Source organism: Rhinoderma darwinii, chromosome 7 (assembly GCF_050947455.1).
Source record: "Rhinoderma darwinii isolate aRhiDar2 chromosome 7, aRhiDar2.hap1, whole genome shotgun sequence".
Taxonomy (NCBI): domain Eukaryota; kingdom Metazoa; phylum Chordata; class Amphibia; order Anura; family Rhinodermatidae; genus Rhinoderma; species Rhinoderma darwinii.
In genome coordinates this window covers 28,975,211-28,999,638 of record NC_134693.1, presented here as the reverse complement: position 1 = coordinate 28,999,638, position 24,428 = coordinate 28,975,211, and the positions used below count along the sequence as shown (strand labels likewise).

Genomic DNA, 24,428 nt, shown 5'->3' with positions numbered 1-24,428 from the left:
GGGTTCACACGAGCACATTAACGTCCGTAATGGACGGACGTATTTCGGGCGGAAGTCCCGGACCGAACTAAGTGCGGGGAGCCGGGCTCCTAGCATCATAGTTATGTACGATGCTAGGAGTCCCTGCCTCTCTGCCGGACAACTGTCCCGTACTGTAATCATGTTTTCAGTACGGGACAGTAGTTCCACGGAGAGGCAGGGACTCCTAGCGTCGTACATAACTATGATGCTAGGAGCCCGGCTCCCTGCAGTGAGTTCGGTCCGGGACTTCCGCCCGAAATACGTCCGTCCATTACGGACGTTAATGTGCTCGTGTGAACCCAGCCTTAGGGTATGTGCACACGTAGTGACCAAAAACTTCTGAAAATACGGAGCTGTTTTCAAGGGAAAACAGCCCCTGATTTTCAGACGTTTTTTGAGCAACTCGCGTTTTTCGCTGCATTTTTCGCTGCGTTTTCACTGCGTTTTTTTAGCTGTTTTCATTGGAGTCTATGAGAAAACGGCTCCAAAAACGTCCAAAGAAGTGCCCTGCACTTCTTTGACGAGGCAGTCAATTTACGCGTCGTCGTTTGACAGCTGTCAAACGACGACGCGTAAATGACAGGTCGTCTGCACAGTACGTCGGCAAACCCATTCAAATGAATGGGCAGATGTTTGCCGACGTATTGTAGCCCTATTTTCAGACGTAAAAAGAGGCATAATACACCTCGTTTACGTCTGAAAATAGGTCGTGTGAACCCAGCCTTATAGACATGGAGCTGGTGTTATTGTATGACAACTCAGTGCTATCTGACTGAGGCTAGAGTTAACTAATATGACTGACAAAGATATCTCCAAAAGAGAGGACACCCCTGACACATCTACCATGGGTAATCACCATTGAGGAAAACATTTTAAAAAAAATTGCAAAAATCAGAAACTGATTTTTCATTTCCTAAAACTGAGTTTTCATTCCAGACTTTTGCACAGAAAAACTTTATTTGATGCATAAATAATTGTTTGACATAGATTTTTCCTTTTGTGGACAGAATCCAATTTGTAGAAGTTTTTTTCCTTTACTGTTGTCCATAACAGGCTACAGCACATTATTATCGTTGTGTAACATAGTGTTTAGATATTTATTCATATTTATGTTACAAAATAATAATATATTACACATTACAATGGCATTTTGCCTAATGTTGGGTTTGGGGAACCTCATTTCCTTTAAAGCCTAAGATTTTGCATTGCTTGGTTGTGTGTAAAGGACGATGCCAGGTGAGGAGGCTCCAGGAGGTCTGATGTGGATTTGAGGGTCAGTAGAACTGTAGTGGTATTAGAATTTGGTCACATTTTTATTTTACAAAATTCCTTTGGATGCTGGTTTTTGCTCCTTCCAGGGAATTGCAAGAAGAGCACTGGGATCTAACCCAAACCTTAATCCTACCACAACCCTGTGGACCAAAGAGCAGACTTCCTGGAGCCATCTTTGCCAGCCTGGCAAACTGAGTACCAGATGCATATTTTGTGACATTACCTAGATTTTGAACAAAACTTATAACACATAGATGGATTTCAAATAGCATTTTCAAACAAAAGAAACATTTCATATTAGCATAGCTGTTCTTTAAATCAATTCAGCTCTGAGTACTTTAGTTACATGGATTCCGCCTCTGCTCTATCGCTAGAATATTATTAATTTGTGTCTGTAGGAAAGAGTTTTATTTTTAATTATATCCATAAAATATTGGAAGCTCTTTTTCACCAGATGTAAAAGAGAAGGATCTGAGTTTAACTGCTCAGTGACAATCCTTGCATAGATTTGTCTAATCTCCAATGACTTCTAAAGATTTAAATGGTAGGTCTTTCTCCTTATCCCGACAAGTCTCACCTATATCAGGATCCCCCCCCCCCAATTGGGATAAGACTGGTCCACCAGAGCACCAGAGTTGGACCCTTGCTCTGACACAATAATGGATCTTAAAGGTCCAGGAGACGACAACTCAATTTGGAGCTGACTTTGGAGTCAATCACTTCCCACTAGGGTCTGTTTCATATGGATTTATTCACAAGTCACCTATAAGACCTTATTGCCGTGTGTGTGTGTGTGTGTGTGTGTGTGTGTGTGTGTGTGTGTGTGTGTGTGTGTGTGTGTGTGTGTGTGTAAAGATAACAGAAAAGTGTAAAATTAGGTTAAAAGTGGATGTACACAGATTCTATATAGATGGAGTGTGGGCTCAATGTATAATTTCCGCTGGTGGGCTTAAGGAACCCTAGTCCGACACTGCCCACATTTCCAAAACCTATGGGAGAGGTTGGCTCATATCTGTCTGTTATACCATCTTTCTCTGTGGCATTCATACCAGGCACAAAGCACAGTGTGCCATGCATTTTCCCTTTAGAATATATAAAACATAGCATACATTAAAAAAAAAAAAAAAGCATGGAACAGAGCTAGGGGCAGAGCATGACACAATGTCTGTCTACTTTGAACAGGAAAGGTGCCATAATTGTCAAAAAACTCATGTCACATACATTATATGCAGATTTTGCATACTCAATACCCGATAAGACTTGAGAGGGTGGAGGTTTATTTAAAATTCCAGAAAAGCTGCGATGTGATTTTTCCATAGAGTTCTATGCACCAAATCTGTCTGTTTCGAAGAAAATTGTATAATAACATTAGAGAACTTCTAATGTTCTCCTTGCAATATTTATATTTTCTTAGAGAGCCCCTTTAAGATCCAGTACTGAATTCTTTCTCAATATGTATTCTATTGGCAAAATATTAGAAATTAATGATTTGCCGGTCAATGTCATTAACGCCTTAACTCATCCCTAGTCAGGTGGCTCATTGTTATTCCAAACTTGCTAAATTCATTGCAATTGGCTAGAAAACTATTGCTGACTTGATTCATTTATTTCTTGGTTCAGCTGAATTAATAAATGCCTTAAATTTAATAGATGGGAAAGTCAATGAAATAGCATCCGGCAAAGAAAGAAAAAACAAAGCGTCAGCATATTTGTCATATAGTGTATATTCATTTCATGCATTGAGATTCGGTTAAAATGTGTGTAAATTAGCAATACAAATTGTTTGTTTAGATCTCTTTTATGTGTATATGTTTATCTTTATTTGTATGGCAGGAACAATGAACGAGCTGCGTTACTAATACAACATATCAAAATTCAGCTATTCGGTAGAACTTTCAGTTAATATCGGATACAAGAACACATGCATGGACTTTTCAATGTAAAATGACCTATAGGGAGGGCAAGTGAGCATAGGTTTTTATCTTCTCAAATCCTATTCAGGATTATTGTTGTATTATGTTATGGTCATAAGATTTTCTCTTACACATAGTGAGGGATTATGCAATTTGTAATACATTTTCTAAATAATAGACATTTTAGACATTATCTAGAAAGAAGCGAAAACTTTCTCTAGGTTTAAGAATTGTATCAAAATCGGGCTGTTCTCCCTTATGCAAAATCCTGAGAATGTAAAGCCAAACAGGGGGGCTGTTTCAAATTGTATTACACAACTCTACCTGGTAAGTCAGTGCAACATCATCCTGGCACCTTTTTCAATGGGAAAAGAAAAAACGAATAGGAGAATATCAGCCTTAAAAATTCCTCGGTAGTTGCTACTTGGATTTTTATCCTGTTAGCACACAAAAGACTTAAACAGCCAAAGCAATCCTAGATTTTCAGTCCCTTCTATACACACACACACACACACACACACACACACACACACACACACACATATATATATATATATACAGTGGAGGAAATAAGTATTTGATCCCTTGCTGATTTTGTAAGTTTGCCCACTGTCAAAGTCATGAACAGTCTAGAATTTTTAGGCTAGGTTAATTTTACCAGTGAGAGAGAGATTATATAAAAAAAAAAAAAAGAAAATCACATAGTCAAAATTATATATATTTATTTGCATTGTGCACAGAGAAATAAGTATTTGATCCCCTACCAACCATTAAGAGTTCAGCCTCCTCCAGACCAGTTACACGCTCCAAATCAACTTGGTGCCTGCATTAAAGACAGCTCTTACATGGTCACCTGTATAAAAGAATCCTGTCCACAGACTCAATTAATCAGTCTGACTCTAACCTCTACAACATGGGCAAGACCAAAGAGCTTTCTAAGGATGTCAGGGACAAGATCATAGACCTGCACAAGGCTGGAATGGGCTACAAAACCATAAGTAAGATGCTGGGTGAGAAGGAGACAACTGTTGGTGCAATAATAAGAAAATGGAAGACATACAAAATGACTGTCAATCGACATCGATCTGGGGCTCCATGCAAAATCTCACCTCGTGGGGTATCCTTGATCCTGAGGAAGGTGAGAGCTCAGCCGAAAACTACACGGGGGGAACTTGTTAATGATCTCAAGGCAGCTGGAACCACAGTCACCAAGAAAACCATTGGTAACACAGTACGCCATAATGGATTAAAATCCTGCAGTGCCCGCAAGGTCCCCCTGCTCAAGAAGGCACATGTACAGGCCCATCTGAAGTTTTCAAATGAACATCTGGATGATTCTGAGAGTGATTGGGAGAAGGTGCTGTGGTCAGATGAGACTAAAATTGAGCTCTTGGCATTAACTCAACTCGCCGTGTTTGGAGGAAGAGAAATGCTGCCTATGACCCAAAGAACACCGTCCCCACTGTCAAGCATGGAGGTGGAAACATTATGTTTTGGGGGTGTTTCTCTGCTAAGGGCACAGGACTACTTCACCGCATCAATGGGAGAATGGATGGAGCCATGTACCGTCAAATCTTGAGTGACAACCTCCTTCCCTCCACCAGGACATTAATAATGGCTCGTGGCTGGGTCTTCCAGCACGACAATTACCCGAAACATACAGCCAAGGCAACAAAGGAGTGGCTCAAAAAGAAGCACATTTAGGTCATGGAGTGGCCTAGCCAGTCTCCAGACCTTAATCCCATCGAAAACTTATGGAGGGAGCTGAAGATCCGAGTTGCCAAGCGACAGCCTAGAAATATTAATGATTTACAGATGATCTGCAAAGAGGAGTGGGCCAAAATTCCATCTAACATGTGTGCAAACCTCATCATCAACTACTAAAAATGTCTGACTGCTGTGCTTGCCAACAAGGGTTTTGCCACCAAGTATTAAGTCTTGTTTGTCAAAGGGATCAAATACTTATTTCTCTGTGCACAATGCAAATAAATATATATAATTTTGACAATGTGATTTTTTTATTTATTTTTTTACATAATCTATCTCTCACTGGTAAAATTAACCTAGCCTAAAAATTCTAGACTGTTCATGTCTTTGACAGTGGGCAAACTTACAAAATCAGCAAGGGATCAAATACTTATTTCCTTCACTGTATATATATATATATATATATATATATATATATATATATATATATATATATATATATATATATATATATGTGTATATATATATGTGTATATATATATATATATAGAGAAAGATATAGAGCGCAGTAACGGCACCAGGACTTCAAGGTAGATGAAAGCAAAAGTGGATTTATTTCACCTCAACACAGCAACGTTTCGGTTCAAAAGGTTCCTGTTGAACCGAAACGTTGCTGTGTTGAGGTGAAATAAATCCACTTTTGCTTTCATCTACCTTGAAGTCCTGGTGCCGTTACTGCGCTCTATATCTTTCTCTATTGGATTTTGGGGAATTGATTCACCCCCAGGTAACGTGCACATGGCCTGATTTGTTATAGCATTGGAGTGCTGTGTTCATCTACTCTGGACAGTATATATATATATATATATATATATATACGCCGTCCAGCCATAACATTAAAACAATTGACAGCTGAACTGAATAACACTGATTATCTCGTTACAATGGCACCTTTCAATTATGAATGCTAGACGACTAGGTCAGAGCATCTCCAAAATGCCAGGTCTTATAGGGTGGTCCAAGAAAGAACAACCTCTAAATCGGTGACTGGGTCATGGGCACCGAAGGCTAAATGATGCACATGACCTTCTGGTCCGATCCCACAGAAGAGCTACTGTAGCACAAATTGCTGGCTATGATAGAAAGTTGTCGGAGCACACAGTGCATTGCAGCTTGCTGTTTTTGGGATTGTGAAGCCGCAGACCGGTCAGAATGCTCATGCTGACCCCTGTCCACTGTCAAAAGTGTCTGCAATGCTCATGTGAGAATCAGAACTGGACCATAAAGCAATAAAGGAAGGTGGCCTGGTCTTATAAATCACGTTTTCTTTTACATCATGTGGTCGGCCAGGTGAGTGTGCATCACTTACCTGGGGAAAAGATGGCACCAGGATGCACTATGGGAGAAGGCAGTGTGATACTCTGGGCAATGTTCTGCTGAGAAACCTTGTGTCCTGGCATTCACGTGGCTATAATGGTATGTTCACATGCAGTTGTTTCAGACGTAATTCGGGCGTTTTATGCCTCGAATTACGCCTGAAAAAAACGGCTCCATTACGCCTACAAACATCTGCCCATTGCTTGAAATGGGTTTTATGGTGTTCTGTTCCCACGAGGTGTAATTTTACGCGTCACTGTCAAAAGATGGCGCGTTAAAAGACGCCCGCGTCAAAGACGTGCAGGACACTTCTTAGGATGTTTTTGGAGCCATTTTTAATTGACTCCATTGAAAAACAGCACCAATAACGTCCGTAAAATACGCCGCAAAAAACGCGAGTTGTTAAAAAACGTCTGAAAATCAAGAGCTGTTTTCGCCTGAAAACAGCTCCGTATTTTCAGACGTATTTTGCGTTTTCGTGTGAACATACCCTTACTTTGACATGTATCACCTTCCTAAATATTGTTGCAGACCAAGTACATCCCTTCATGGTAATGTATCACTTAATGGAAATGCCCTCTTTAAGCAGGATAATGCGAACGGCCACACTGCAAAACTTGTTCAGGGTTAATTTGAGGAACATGATAAGGAGTTCAAGGTGTTGCCTTGGCCTCCAACTTCCCCAAATCTCAATCCGATCGAGCATCTGTGGGATGTGCTGGAAAAACAAGTACGATCCATGAAGGCCCCGCATTGCAAATTACATGACTTAAAGAATCTGCTGCTAATGTTTTAGTGCCAGATACCACAGGACACCTTTAGAGCTCTTGAGTAGCCCATGCCTTGATGGGTCAGATCTGTTTTGGTGGCACAAAGAAGACCTACACAATATTAGGGTTAATTGTTTATTTTGTTGCAGCATTCTGAGTCTTGTTAACTGTGACATGGGCAGAGCATGTCGAATGGTGCAATTTTGGTCTTCTCCCTACAGATCCCGAAAACAAAGAGATCTTGGGATTCTTCCGCCCGTTTAACACCTTAAATGCCGCGGTCAATTTCGACCGCAGCATTTAAATTGTTAGACTCAGTGGGGCACCACCCTCAAACATGCCATCGCCCCCTCCCCCCGGCGGCACGATCGCCCATTTACAGTGGTTGTTATGGCAGCCTGGGGGCCTAATAAAGGCCCCCAGGTCTGCCATCTTTGTACTCCTTTGAAGCACTGCCTCCAGCAGGGCTTCAAAGGAGACTGTCAGAATCATGATATACTGCAATACATTAGTATTGCAGTATATCATGCAAGCGATCCAATGATCGCTGCTTCAAGTCTCTTATGGGGACTAATAACAAAAAAAGTAAAAAAACTGTTAAATAAAGATTTTTATAATGTTCCAAAAAAAATAAAATTAAAAGTTCAAAAAAAAACTTTTTTCATTTTTTGCCTAATGCAATGTTGAAAAAAACTAAAAGTTAACATAACTGGTATAGCCGTGTCCGTAAAAGTCCAAACTATCACAATATAGCATTATTCAACCCGCTCGGTGAACGACGTAAAAAAATATAAATAAAACATGCAAATTGCTGTTTTTTGGTCGCCTTAGCTCTTCAAAAAAAAGGAATAAAAAGTGATCAAAAAGTTGCATGTACCCCACAATGGTATCGGTGAAAACCACAGCTCGACCCGCAAAATGAAAGCCCTCCAAATTGATGGAAAAATAAAAAAGTTATGGCGACACAAGGAGCATGTAGTTTTAATTTTCTAAAAGTAGTCAAACATAAAACAAAACATATAAATTTGGTATTGCCGTAACCATAATAACCTTTAGAATAAGGTGAATATATAGTTTTTACCGCCTGATGGACGCCGTAAAAACAAAACCCCCAAAAATTGGTGTAATTGCTGTTTTTTGCCCATTTCACCCCACAAATTTTTTTTTCAGATTCCCATTACATTATGCAGTACAATAAATGGTGCCATAAAAAACATAAACTTGTCCCACAAAAAAATAAGACCTCATATGTCTATGGCGACGCAGAAATAGAAAAGTTATGGCTTTTGGAAGGCAGGAAGGTAAAAACAAAAATGAAAAACTCAAATTGGCCTGGTCTTTAAGGGGTTAGCAATTGCCATCAGGTGCCGTGTACTGAAAAATTATAATAATAATAATAATAATTATTATTATTATTATTTATTGTGATGTTGTATTTGCTATTATTAGTATCTATATGTAATTGGTATATTTGTAATTACTTTTTCATTGTAGAAATATCTTTTTACTACGCAAAACTACACATAAGGCTTGTTAACTCTACTGTCATTCTTAGTGGAGCCATGATACAGTAGGTGTCATAGATCTGTTTTTAAATAGATCCTAATGAGTTCTGAATGATCCCACTGACTTATAATGGGGTCCGTCAGCAAGGCCAGTCCTGTTTTTGACAGCAAGAATAGATCTGCAGACTTGCCATCAACAACACCTGCATCTTGCTTGAAGGAGCCTTAAGCAGATATACTGCACATCGATGTAAATAGTTAAAACCCTGAAGGTTTACCTGTCGATGAGCAACATGTTACAAGTCTGCAGATACATAGAAAGTCCACTATAAAAGAAGTTTCTAAAAGAGTCTTCACATTCACCCATAACACAAAAACATTTTAGATGCATGATATAGGTCACATGTAAACATGATTTACAGGGTGGGCCATTTATATGGATACACCTAAATAAAATGGGAATGGTTGGTGATATTAACTTCCTGTTTGTGGCACATTAGTATATGGGAGGGGGGAAACTTTTCAAGCTGGGTGTTGACCATGGTGGCCATTTTGAAGTCGGCCATTTTGTATCCAACTTTAGTTTTTTCAATGGGAAGAGGGTCATGTGACACATCAAACTCATCGAGAATTTCACAAGAAAAACAATGGTGTGCTTGGTTTTAACGTTACTTTATTCTTTCATGAGTTATTTACAAGTTTCTGACCACTTATAAAATGTGTTCAAAGTGCTGCCCATTGTGTTGGATTGTCAATGCAACCCTCTTCTCCCACTCTTCACACTCTGATAGCAACACCGCAGAAGAAATGCTAGCACAGGCTTCCAGTATCCGTAGTTTCAGTTGCTGCACATCTCGTATCTTCACAGCATAGACAATTGCCTTCAGATGACCCCAAAGATAAAAGTCTAAGGGGGTCAGATCGGGAGACCTAGGGGGCCATTCAACTGGCCCACGACGACCAATCCACTTTCCAGGAAACTGTTCATCTAGGAATGCTCAGACAAGACACCCATAATGACATAAATAACTCATGAAAGAATAAAGTAATGTTAAAACCAAGCACACCATTGTTTTTCTTGTGAAATTCTCGATAAGTTTGATGTGTCACATGACCCTCTTCCCATTGAAAAAACTAAAGTTGGATACAAAATGGCCGACTTCAAAATGGCCGCCATGGTCAACACCCAGCTTGAAAAGTTTCCCCCCTCCCATATACTAATGTGCCACAAACAGGAAGTTAATATCACCAACCATTCCCATTTTATTTAGGTGTATCCATATAAATGGCCCACCCTGTAGAATGCGAAATACAAGTTCTAAACATTTTTAAATAATTATGTGAAAATGATATGAAAATAAATAAATAAAATAAATAAATAAACCAACCAAAAATAAATAAATAAACCAACCAAAGTAAGATTATAACTATTCCTTACCTTCCCCTTGCATCAGGATCAAAGCATGTCTTTGCACTATTTCCAGATTCTTTGCTTGGACAACAGTCTCCATCATCATAGTCATCCCTTGCTGTGTTGCATTCAAGGTGGCACACCCCATCACCCTTCTTACTGGAACTACAAGGCCTGAAGAAACCACAATCTCCACCGTCATAGCCAGTAAGGGGATGTTTACATTCAGGGTCACACTGATCATTGCCAACTCTGCCTGGTTCACATCCAGGTAATACTACTCGATTTCGTAAGCTGGAATTATGAATCTCTACTACATTAAGTTGCCAATGGATGCCATGTTGACTGTAAGCATTGGACAAGCCCTCATGCTGTCTCTGAACCTGTTCAGTGCTTACCAAGGGTCTGGATCCATCATTTTCACACACGTTTACCACCCGGTAATGGACTACTTTTTCCCATTTTACTCCCGGCCTGCTATACCCAGTAGTCACATCAGGCGAATCACAAAGTGTTCTACCACAAGGAGGGAGTGAAATGGTGGAGATGATTTCCTTTTCTGGCATAAGACCTGGTATAACTTCTGGATGTACTCCATCTTTATATAAACTCCATATATTACCGGACAGTTTTGAGCGACTTTGCTTCAGTGGTAAAGTTTTAGAGGATCTCCTCAAGGTTTCTAATCTTAACTGATGTTGAGTTCTAACCTCTGACCACAGGCGTAAGGAGAAAAGATGACCCCGGTAGTAGTTACCAATATCTGAGTTGTCTCCTCCAAGCATAAGGGATCTACATAATGAAATAAATGGACTATGAAGGGGACCCAATTGACCTTTTGCGCTAGAAACCTGAGAACCATCAATGTAGAGCAAAATTTCTTGTCCATCATAAATGGCAGCAAGGTGAGTCCAGGTACCAGGCTTGTAGCGATGGGGAGACATCAAGACCGTGGCACTCTGAGAGCGGTCAGTTCGGAGTGAGAAGTAGAAACGTGCATCTCTCTTTGCATCTGGTACAGCTGGCCGTATTCCAATAGACCAGCCACGGTCACTTGCTACATGAGAGCAATTATCAAACATGCCTGGTAGAGGAAATAAAAGAGAGAGAATGGGTAAGGAACTTACAAAATCCATCGTTGGCTTTAAATCCATTAATATTGGTCATGATGAAGGAAAATCACCTTCACCCATAACCATCTGAGAGCAGGTAAGAGATGGCTGTGTAATAAAGCCAATATGATTTTTGTCCCAATGACTAGAAAAAGCTTTCTTCACTGTGAATTGCAATTATCATGAACTTGCAGGTAGTCTCCAGGATTCATAGTATCATTAGTTTCTCAAGGACCTCATTAACACATTGTAATAAAAGTGCATTTTGCAATTAACAAAAAAAAAAGACACTATTTCAATCTGCTGATTTTGATAAACATGTTCCTAACAAGTCAAAACGGCATGACAATTGACTTTTTAAAGTAGATTTTTTTTTTAATTCTACATCACCTTTCCTTTATAATTAAGGCAGAAGTAAAAGTTTTCACAACCTTAGGGTATACAGACAAGTACAATTAACAAATTAAATATGACATACATAGAGATTGTGGAGAAAGATGTATTATAAGTGCAAAATATCACTTACTGGCTAAAAGAGTGATATACATATCAATATCCATGAACATGCGTAACTTGCCATACACCTTTTGAAACTCTATGGTTACTTCTAGTGTCAGATATAGATAGATAGATAGATAGATAGATAGATAGATAGATAGATAGATAGATAGATAGATAGATAGATAGATAGATAGATAGATTAAAGATTAGATTGGTTAAAACCCAACATGCCGATTCCTCTTTCTCCGGATGATCTGAAATCATCGGGTACTGCTGATTTTAATCTAATGTGTATAATCAGCCTAAGAATAATAAAGCGCTTCCAAAGAAAGTTTTATCGATTTTTCCTAGCTGCGATAATTTGCATTTTTTCTAAAAAATTTATCAAAAAAAAAAGGGAAAATTTACACTAAAGCATGACTAAGTCAGAAACAGAATAGTCTTGGCTGTTTTTGTGATCGGGAGCTGTAAGAGGGCAGGGCTGGCTAGGCTGACCATAACTACACCTCCTAAACCCTTAGGGTATGTGCACACACAAAATTAAAAACGTCTGAAAATACGGAGCTGTTTTCAACCGTTTTTTTAGCAACTCACGTTTTTTGCTGCGTTATTTATGGCCATTTTTGGAGCTGTTTTTCTATGGAGTCAATTAAAAACGGCTCCAAAAACGGCTCAAGAAGTGACATGCACTTCTTTTGAAAAACGGCCGCGTAAAAAAACACCTTGTCAAATCAGAACGCTGTATTTCCCATTGGGCAGATGTTTGGAGGCGTTCTGCTTCTCCCCTGTTACTCCCTGGTCTTTGGGGGAGTGCTACTCCATCACTCCACCACTGGAGACTGTAATATTCTAAAACATTCCTCTGTTAATTGACTCCCATTAATTTCAGCACATATACCCCACTGTACTGTCTATACCAGATAATAGAGGAATGGGGGGGGGGTGTTTCCAATATGGTCACCCTAGGAAAGTTTTTAAAAATAAAAAGCACAAAATGATAAACATATTATTTCTCTTTTACAGACTTACATTTAATTAATAAATGAGACATTCCCTTTGACTCTTTCACCCTCTACTTATAATAAAATATGACTCTGCTCATCGTGTCCCATTCTATACTGCAAAGCTGACTAGTGTGCTAAAGAAAACAGGAAATATCAGCCTATTTTGTGTGCTCTATTGGCCAGTGTGAAAATTGAATATTTCAATATTTTTTTTTATGAATAGCCATTTGGAAAAAATAATATGTCATATTTTGATGAACCATTCTTCTTTAGCTGGGTTTTACAACTCCTACCCAATATTGGCACACTGTAGGGTCTTAAAAGTGTAAAAGAAAGAGGTTAGGTTTGAGAGTCTGTTTATTCACTGTCTGTAAGGGGCCCTATTGGCCATTATTGTGTTGACCCCCTGACTGAAACATACACAGTCAAATATTCTGCTTAGAAAACAAAATGTAACATAGGGTATACCAGTCATCCTCTTACCTAACGTGTGAGAAATACAAAGGCTTCTGCATGCCATCTTATTGACGAAAGAACATATAGCGGAAATTGTACATTTTTGTATCGGATAGTAGTTTTAAAAATGATGTAACTGATGGCAGTAAGTGGGATTCTACATCAAACTTCCCTAGTAGAATATAGGATTACTAAATCAATGTAAATGTGTTTTCTATTGGTTACAGAACTTTCTTTTCACCGTTATCTGGTCATTACTTTCCCTGTTTCCAGCAATTTACTGATCTAAGTCCTCTGTAATTATAGGAGAATATTTTTATTTATTACAGACTTTCATGAAAAGCTGCCGAGTTCTCTACTAATCTTTAAGACATGAACAGCTAAAACCCTTTTATTGCGGAGAAATTATTAAAACTAATAAAGCTAATTTGGATATGATACATTTTGTAGCTAAGTAAAAGAACATCACCTTTCTACTAATGACTTGTTTTTTTCTCCTAAGTACAGTACAAGCTTTTCCCACTGACTCTTTAAACTGCCTAATGTACAAGGTAGAGGAAAATGAGCAACCACCACAACCTCTACTGCCAGTCTCGAGGACATTAGATACTCCCATATAAACTGCAATAGGCAGGATTATCTTATTGGTCCCTCCCGAAGTACCTCACACCTGATTAAAGTGCAGCTAAACGTTTGACAAACTTCTGACATGTCATAGTGACATGTCAGAAGTTTGGATTGGTGGGGGTACGAGCACTGAAACCCCCACCAATCGCTAAAACGAAGCAGCTGAAGCGCTCGTGTGAGCGCTCAGCCGCTTCGTGCCTGTTCGGCTGTTTCTAGAAATAAATGTATCAGTGTACGGACTCTATAGAAAGTCTATGAGCCCATTCTCCGATACATCGGCTCTCTGGAAAAACTCGAACAGACACGAAGCGGCTGAGTGCTCACACAAGTGGTTCAGCTGCATCATTCTAGCGATTGGTGGGGGTCCCAGTGCTCGGACCCCCACCAATCCAAACTTCTGACATGTCACTATGACATGTCAGAAGTTTGTCAAACTTTAGCTACACTTTAAGGATTTACAGCAATTCTCTTATATCTAACAGAACCTGCGACTCACTCAAACTTAAAGGGAACCTGTCACCAGCATTTCACCAATTGAACTCTACTCACCCCTCTCTGGCTGCTGCTATCAAAAGTTAATTGCCGTTATTTCTCTTCTAAACTCCTCCTCCGACCGTAAATAACGGTCTGCAAAGATTTTGCACCTTTTATGGCAATAATCCGGTAGTCTCGTTCGTTCCTCTTCCCAGACGGAGTTAATTTGGAAAGGCTTGAGGAATGAAGATATGACACTTTTCGAACGAAGATATGACTCTTTTATGCTCATTAGCATACGGTGCAGGAACACTAAAAAACTGAATACTAAAGGTACAGAGCAACTTAGAAGACAATTATAGGTTACATAGAAATGATGTTTCACCCACTACCACCTGGTATTGCTGGTTTAATAGGTGAAATTCTGGTGACAGGTTCCCTTTAAGGCTGAGTGAAATTAAAACTGTATTATTTTTCCCATTGCTTAAATTGTGCCAGCCTAATCGTGGCTACATTGTACAAATTTGACTGTACATTTTTAAGAACTTTCCATCAAGGCTTCTATTTATAATCCCATTACGAAAAAAATAAAATTCATGAAAAAAAGAAAGCCCAAGAAGTACTAGGAACATTAATGGTAAGGAAAAAACGGTTGTCTTTCCACACCAGACAGCATGATCCTGGTCACCGAAACAACTGAAATCTGATAGAGCTGAAAATAACTGTTGGAATTTTCCATCAGAAAAAAAATCCTATTAAAATTAATAGTGACGTTTACGGAAATATTTGTCTATATTTTTCTACAAAAACAACACAACAAAATACCATAGAGAAAAGGTCACTTGGAGCAGATAATAGAGGACATTCAGTTTATGGGAATATTCTACGTATTAGCACACATACAGGTATAGCTGCAGAGAAGTAATAGCTAAGTGGCCTGACTGGGTCATTTTGATATGAAGGCAACACTGACCCAAATAACTATGTGTTATAATAGTGGCACAAAATAATTACAACTTTGAAGGGGATGAGATGCAGATAGATGGATCCTGACAGCTAAGATCCGAATACTGAAGCTACAGTGGGCACAGGCTTAACAAAATTGGGTAGTTGAAGACTGGAAAAATGTTGCCCAGTCTGATGAATCTTGACTTTTGCTGCACTACTCATATGGTAAACTTAGATTTTGGCATAAACGACATTATTATAAAAGATACATTTAGAATAAGCCTAGAGCAGTGGTCCCCAACCTGTAGCTTGGGAGCCACATATGACTCGCAACCCCCTACTGTAAGGAGCCCTAGGTTGTAACCATATGCTCCTGATACATTATAACATCCACATTAACAATATTACAGACATGTCCTATCCCCAGGAAAGCGTAAATTTGAATAGTGGAATATCAGTGTGTCAAATTTCAAACGAAAATATTTACCTGGAAATTGAAATTTCCTGATTTTATGTTTCTCTACGTTTAATATATTAAAATTTTTACTTAAATGTGGCTCCCGGACATCGCTCAAATTTGATTGTGGCTCACGAGGTATAAAAGGTTGGGGACCGCTGCTCTTGAGAATAGTGAGCACATCCAGTGAACAGAAGTTTTCATCTTGTTAATATGAGAAGTCAGTAGAGAACGGCCAGATTGGTTCAATATCCCTTTAGCCTTGTGTCGATAGTTCAGGCTGGTGGTGGTGTAATGGTGTGGGACATGTTTTCTTGTTACAGCTTAGGCCGCTTAATACCAATTATGTTTAAATGTCGCAGACTATCTGAGTATTGATACTGAACTCGTGAATTCCTTTACTGTCAGTCTGTCTACTTCTTCTATCTCCGACTTCCAGCAGGATAAGAAGTTATGTCACAAAGCGGACAACATCTCAAGCTTGTTCCATCAACACGAGTTTAGTGTCCTCCAATCACCAGATCTCGAGCGCCTATGGGATTTCGTGGAAAAGGATGGCCAATTGTCTTGATGACAGCATTTCAGAATCTTGGTATTCTCTCAACCAACTTCATGAGGTGGCCACTTGGGGTGCTCTTCCAAAAATGTATAAGGAGTACCCATGTATGCTGAGCACCTGCTGATTTTTATTAACTGTCTTGTCCAACACATCCAACACTATCCCAATTGGATTAAGGTGAATATGAGGGCCACATAATGGCCTGGTAAGGGCCTGCTCACATCTGCGTTGTAGGTTTCGTTAGGGGCCTCTATTGTAGATCTGACCCAAAATACCAGAAGCAATAGCGCAGCATATTGTTTTTGATAAAATGATGGAGATCATGAAGTCAATGGGATCCGTTGGGCGCTGATGGTGTCCGTCATGCAACAGAATCGGCGCTTCCGTTATTTTTGTTGTTCTGCTCCTCTGACAGAGGAGAGCAATGGAAACACTGAACGCAGGAGAGAACAGGCCCTAAACACAAACCAGAAATTCTAAATAAATCTGCAAGTGTCACTAGCAAAGCTCCCCCACCATTACAGCTCCTCACACATGCTTCATGGAGGGAGCCATACATGCAGACATCATCTGCTCACTTTCCCTGGATCTTAAGAAGATGGCTTTTGGGACTAAAAATGGACGAAAGATTGGATTTCCACTGATCTGACGTCCACTGCCTGTCTTCCTTGCCCATGCAAATCTCCTATTCTAATTTCTCTCCATCAGTAGTCGTTTTTGTTTTTTTTTGCACAAATCTACCATGAAGTCCTGACTCCTGTTGTCTCCTCCGAGTAGCTGATGTTGGGATGTTTCTGCTACTTGAACTCAATGAAGCACTTCTTTGGCCTGTACTGAGGCAATGTAAAAAGGGGTCCTACAAAGTACTAAAAAACTGGTACCTGGATCATGTTATATCATTTTTTTATGTCTGTCTAGTAGTCCAGTATATGTAATCAGCCAGTCCTGTTAATAACAGATAAAAGGAACTCTATGTACGATTTGTATATTTTTTTTCAAGGATTTAAAAGGGGTCATGGAGTTTGGGACAAGGGGTAGCATATATATGACTAGGTTTGAATACTACTCTAAATTATAGATGTGTTATGAGAATTATAGTGGGATGCAGTCTATTTATCCTCATAGATGAAGACAAAATGTATCTGCTATGCAGAAAAAACACCCCTGGCAACTGCAAATGCCATCAGCTCAGCAATATAAATTAAATATTTGGGTGTTAGAATTTATTCTGCCTCAGCTGCCCAATAAATTCCTTATCCTAGCCAGCCTATTAATCTATTATGGATGATATTTACACTATGCAAAATGCTTGAGGTGTAACCATGTGTAATTCACAATTCAATGCTGTACAATTCAAATGGAAACCACATAGGATGAGGCAGATTTGCCTTTTAGAAGTCTAGAATAGCTGGATGACATCTCCCATGGGAGCTGAACTGGCCAGTGATATTGGTTGTCACTCTTCATTTACAAAAACTTTTAATTAGACTTTTTGTAGATAGATAGATAGATAGATAGATAGATAGATAGATAGATAGATAGATAGATAGATAGATAGATAGATAGATAGATAGATAGATAGATAGATAGATAGATAGATAGATGATAGATAGATAGATAGATAGATAGATAGATAGATAGATAGATAGATAGATAGATAGATAGATAGATAGATAGATAGATAGATAGATAGATGATAGATAGATAGATAGATAGATAGATAGATAGATAGATAGATAGATAGATAGATAGATAGATAGATAGATAGATAGATAGATAGATAGATAGATAGATAGATGATAGATCGATCGATCGATAATAGATAGATAGATGATAGATAGATAGATAGATAGATAGATAGATAGATAGATAGATAGATAGATAGATAGATAGATAGATAGATAGATAGATCGATCGATCGATCGATCGATCGATCGCTCGCTAGACAGACAGACAGACAGACAGACAGACAGACAGATAGATAGATAGATACATAGATAGATAGATAGATAGATAGATAGATAGATGATAGATAGATAGATAGATAGATAGATAGATAGATAGATAGATAGATAGATAGATAGATAGATAGATAGATAGATAGATCGATCGATCGCTAGATAGACAGACAGACAGACAGATAGATAGATAGATAGATAGATAGATAGATAGATAGATAGATAGATAGATAGATAGATAGATAGATAGATAGATAGATAGATAGATAGATAGATACTGAGAATCAAACAGGAAGATACAGCTATATACAAGAACAATTATAGCAAAGCTTATATTGTATAGTTGCTGCTGCACCGGTCCTATACACTGGGGCACGGATGAATTTAGAAGGTATTTCCAGTTAAAATGTCCTAACACACACGTGCAATACAACATTAATGGTCATTTAAAATAACTTAAAACTTCAGTGGGCGTTAGGCCTCATGCACACTGTAGCACGGTACTTATAGAAATCTATGAGGCCATACTGCACCTCCATATGCCTTCAGCGTAGGGTCCATGATCCATGGAGAGCCACATCACAGACATATTGCACCCTAGAAGCATTGTTGTACGGCGGCACCATACAGAGCACAGGCTCCATGTACTGTATACTGGCATGTGGATGGAAAACTCAGGAGGCTTCTATAGTACCGTACAATCTGCGGCTGCTGTTTGTCTGGATCTGACAGCGCTGACATGCATTTCACTGTAAGAAAAACTCCTTTAAATATTGTATAGCTCAGTATTTTACAGTAAAAAAGCCGTAATGTGCTGGGCATAGAAGGAGACATTATTCCTCTCCACCTGGGGCAGCTTCATCTTACATTGTGCGTTCCTTTAATTTCATACAAACTGTTGATTTACCTTGAAAAGCAGTTTTTGTGGTTATTCTGCACACCACATATGGCCACAATACAAATTGTATATCTTACAAACCTGATTGAAAATCCTGAGCCCTAATACCTATTAGACATAAGTCACAGTTCTTCTAAAACTGATGTGCAGTAAAAGAAACCCTGAGAACACAAAATAAAATGAACACAAAAGAGTACTAATACTGCCCCCTAGAGGTCTTCTCTAAAATAACAGCATCACCTATTGAAGAGCCTGGATTATGTTAGACAATGACAAATATTATTGCCTGTACAATGAAAGCCACAATATGGCAGAATCTTCAAGAGCTTCCCCCAAATGTTCACTTCCACAGAGCAAGAAGCCCACCGGACCCGGCTGGCAGTGGCATTAGTATGATGCCCTAACAAGCCAGGGACTTGTGTCAATTTTTATGCATAATTAGAATGAGTGAAAAGGTCAAAGCAAAGTAATAGATATCGGTGTCCCAGAATAGTGGCTGCGCTTCATTACTGGCTATATGCGCTACCATATTATTAAAAAAAGGAGAAGAAAAAAATCAAATTTCTGGAAATATGAATTTCTTAGACCTGAATGTTTAAAGCAATAATTCCCTCTAGTGGTTAAAGTTGGGTATTGCTATAAAAGTAAGGATTAAGCAGTACTAAAACTGAGATACAAAGCGTATAAAGAAGAGTAATGTGCGTAAATGTTCCTGCAGGTTTTCAGGACCAGATATGTGAGATAAAGTAGTGATCATGGATTTCAGAGAATTTCAAAAAACATTACGGTAAGCGTCTCCCTAGTCTGGAATGGCTGATACCAGAGAATAACAGATTGTGTCAAAGTTCATAGCAGATGTAGTAAATGTAGGTTTAGTGTTCCATTATATTTATAGTTGACAATCATTACTTCTATACAGTTCACATCCACTTAAAACTTGGTGATATTTATCACACACTACTGTATTTTTGTATACATGAGGCTGAATAGGTTTCATTGTTTTACTAAAAGCTGAAGAAGAATTGTAGCAGGAAGGCGAGAAGAACAGTTATGGATCCCCCTCCCTCATACTCCCTCCAAATTTGCGGGCTCGTAGATTTTCCGAGAAAACACGATCAGAAACTAAGAGGCACCGCGCTCACCCAAGTGCTTCTGCCGCCTCGTTTTAGTGATGATCAGTGGGGGTCTCAGTGCTCGGACCCCCACCAATCAAAACTTCTGACATGTCACTATAACATGTCAAAAGTTTTTTAAAAGTTTTCATTTTTAATTTAAAAATTACATTCTGGGAATGGCTTAATCAAATTCCTGACTTACACAGTCATAAAAAATGATTGTTCCTGCTCATAAGGTGTCATCACTAATTCTTTGCAATCTCTTGTACTTTTGGTAGACCAAATTTCCTGCCGCTCTAAAGAATGCTGCGCTATCGCTCTTAGCAACGTCCATAGGCCTGGTGGAGTTGAATTCCTGTCCAGCCCCCTCCTGGACGGCATGTGACCGCACACAGGGATGCAAGATTCATATGAGCGCGCACTGCATGCGCCCACGCAGAACCTCCCATCTGCTGCTTTTCACTGCACTGGCCTCGTCCACTGCTCTCTTTCCTTTTAAGTGGGTACTTTTGTTTATTTTTAACTTTTTCTTTATATGAGCGATATGGATATTGGGAGGACGGCAGGCCAAAGAGGCCCCAGCCCACTATTCTTGACACTATATGCTGCTCAGACGAGGCCATCCCAACCAAGAGCAAATTGTACCTATGTCTTATTCTATCCTCTGTTAACCCTTCTTCTCTCTACCGCCTGCAGTCAGACACCTAATTAGCGCAGTGCACCAATCACTGGTGGGATGGGTGATACATTTTAGATCAGTGGAGGTTTGAAACTGGACTCCCCCCCCCTCCAAATTGCTAGAACAGGACACATAAGTCCGCCGTTCCTCCCCAGCCAGCTCGTTCACTGTAATGAGGGACAGAGGACTGGGGTCACCTGTTCTAGAGATTGATATGGGTCCTAGCGCTCAAACAATCTAATTATGGGGATGGAATCCACCAATAATCTAGTCACAGGGAGATCTGCAACATGGCAAGGGGCTGTTCAAAATAGGCAACCCCTTTAAGTATCCCCTTCTGGCCCTGTAAAATGTTGGGAGGGATGTGCAACTGAAGATCTCTGCTTGCTTTTGTAAACTATAGTGCTGCCTAGTTAGACCATTGCTTCTCAGTATTTCATTCTAGGAAACTATTTTCTTTCTGTTCCATCGATCATTCAGTTACTGAGAAGAAAATACTAATTCAAACAATAGAAATGAGAAAATTTATTTTTTAAAGTCAATTTCCTACAATTTTCTGCTACCTGAGACAAGTACCTCGGTCCGCCTTATTATAGGATCTCCACTGCTGTCAACATTCTCTGTTTCCATATTCATCTATCCAAGAATACTGAAAAGCCATCCAACTTTTTCATGTAATTCTGGCAAATTCCAGCAGAGTCAACAGACGTGCAATATTACTAGACAAATATTGTGATTTTGCTCCAAAAGTTTCTGTTGTAAAGTAAAATTAGAATTTTGTGTAAAAGGCACAGATCAGTTCAGTTAAAGTGCACTCGTTGCCAACCCGCAGCTGGCCTCATGTTTGAGAATTGATGCTACACATGTGGTAGACAAAAAAGAAAAACATCATTCAGGTGCCGCTCAGTCATATAAAGTAGCCAAAAGAAAATGTTTAGGCCCACTGGCAGATATGAATATAAAACTAACTCTAGCTGTCATATTTAGGTCCCCTGGCTGCCCTATTTTCAGTCCTGGGAATACTCAATCGTATTTGCCAGTATGTTTGTATGCCCTTGTGGACTACTGGTAATATTTACAGGGCTATGGCATTTTAAAACAGCTTGAAGGACTGGTTGGGACAACTTTCTATGGAGAGGAAAAGTCTAGCTGTCATGGCCTCTGCTCCCCGCCACCATATGCTTACCAAGTCCCGGCGTCTTCTGGCTTCTTGCCGGTGCGGCTGCTCTACAATGATCTCTGCTTCTGGCGGCCTCCCATGCCGCCGATGCTCTCCTTCTGCACCTAGTGCGCCTAGTGCCAGCACACTCCAAAAATATTCACCCAGTTTTACTAAAGTATAACGATCCTTCTTTTTCTGTACACCATGCCTGGTTCATCCTAGCTTGCTACTAATATCCTGCTGATCGTTTGTTTGGATTTCCTGTTTCACTTTGCCTGCACCTTTGACTATCCTTGTCTGCCACCTGCCTTGACCTCTTGCTAGTGACCCCGTGATGAGCCTCTGCCTCCTGCCCTGACCTCTTGCTAGTGACCCCGTGATGAGCCTCTGCCTCCTGCCCTGACCTCTTGCTAGTGACCCCGTGATGAGCCCCTGCCTCATGCCCTGACCTCTTGCCCTGACCGTGAGTGCCCGTTTGCCACCTGCTCTGATCTTTGCTATACCAGACCCTGATTATAATCTGCCAATTTTAGTAAAACGCCAGTTTACGTTGGCCATCACCAAGGGGCACTACTCTGGGGGGTAGCGACCTGGGGTTCCCCCACAACTAAATTTAGATCCCTGTATAGGGATTAAAGGGTGAATACCTGGGATCCCCTTAGACTCTGCTCCCTGGTTTAGCCCTATGTCAAATCCCTTGGTGGAAAAAGTGGGTTTACACCATCCTCTGCAGGCTCCGTGACAGTCTCTCTATCCACAGGCCTGATGTAGAGGGGCCCAAAAGACAAGAGGACAAGAGAAGTGAAGAGGAATGAGGAGTTGTTGTTTTTTTATATATATCTTATCTGGGGTCTGTTTGTGTTCTGATCCGGGAGGGGGGGGTGGTTCAAAAGCGTGGTATGTGGCCCAGCACCCTTTAGTTACGCCCCTGGACACCGATGTGGGATACGTCACAATAAGGGAAGTTATTATGTTATACATAGAACAAAAGAACTATAATGCATCAATGTTCAAGTCTCCTGACTCATAAATAATAAGTCATTGATAAAAATGTGTGTTCCGCGTTTACACAGTCCGCTGTTCTGTAATAGTGGGAATTGGAATAAGCGGTTTCCTCATCCCTCAATGAGTAATGACAAACTGCAGCCACTTTATGACACACAAATACTTGATACCTCTAACTGGAGGCTGCTCAGCTGCTATTAGCGGGTTATGTGCTATTGAGCAGAAAAGCCTTTTATATATTTAGAGCTGTACTGAGACTGTTTGTGCTGACTAGAGATATGTCCCGAGCCAAAGTCTTTCCTGTGATGAAAAAAGGCAAACAGATAAATCTGCAATTCACAAATGCTGCAAAAAGTGAAGAGCGGTTTGCTTACAATGTTTAATAGCATGTCCATAGAAACAATGGACGAAAAAGTTCAACAATAAAATGTACCTGATGTTTATGATCCTCTTTGGAGCACGTTGGCCATTTTTTCTTAGGAAAGTACGTACAGCTTTATTCCAGTGGTATACAATATTGGTCTTTGGGATGTTGTGGCCGCCTTTCATATCTAGAAAATGTATCTTAGGAAATCAACTGGAGTAGAGATCTGCTATCTATTGTTTTCGTTTTTATAGTAAGGGTGATATTATACGGGCCAACGTGGGCCTTGTAAACCAACACCGATCAACGAGACAGCTCATTGATCCGCGCTCGTTTGCCCCTTTCACAAGGCGCTAGTATGGGGACGAGCGCTCGTTACTCCGATTGCTCGTCCCTATACATTTCTAATATGTCGGCAGAGCGTCTCCCTGTTTACACACCAAGATGTGCTGCCGACAACAATAATAGTTTTGTTATGCAATCAGCCGATGATTGAACGTTTACTCGTTCATCTGATGATCGTTGCGCTGTTTACACAGGGCAATTATCGGGAACGAGCGAATTGGAATTGGCTGGTGTAAAAGGGCCTTAACTCTACTGAAACATTGAGGTTGGGAACAGGGCATTCTCTTTGCTCTTCTTCGCTATCATGCACAACTTTTGCTTGCAACGAAGAAAATTAGATTGGCAGCAATTTCAGGTCTATGTGGTTTTAAAGTGCCAATCTCGGGACATAGCCAAGAAAGGGGCTCCAGAATGACCTTCAGCAAGTGACAGTTCTGGAATAGAGAATCTGACCTTGAGTTGCCTAATTCAAGGGCATCTGAGCAGTGGTGTGGACTGCCTTTATGGCGTGTACTGAACTTTTTGAGAATGTTTTTTGCACAAAGTAGGCTAACATTTTTCTGACTGACTTCTGAGAGATACTAGAAAAGCAACTCCCCTTCCTTGAAATCATACTTCTGTAGCTTAAAGGGGTTGTGCAGTTTCACCACATTAATGACATATATTTTCCAATTTAATTTCTGTATTACTTTGTTATGGTTTTTAAGACCTTTGCTTGCTGTTATTCAGTAGGAACATTTATTGATTACTTCCAGCAGATAAATTGCGTCTATGGTCATGTGATGGAC

At 39.8% G+C, this 24,428-nt stretch overlaps 1 protein-coding gene across 1 annotated transcript in view; it reads right to left on the bottom strand.

The window, feature by feature from the left end:
* The window catches only part of PAPPA2 (pappalysin 2), a 118,565-nt gene that overhangs the window by 79,647 nt on the left and 14,490 nt on the right, over positions 1-24,428 (bottom strand). The window contains exon 2 of the mRNA XM_075833075.1: positions 10,004-11,060. Within this exon, the coding sequence (XP_075689190.1) occupies positions 10,004-11,060 (1,057 nt within the window). The remainder of the gene's footprint in view (positions 1-10,003; positions 11,061-24,428) is intronic.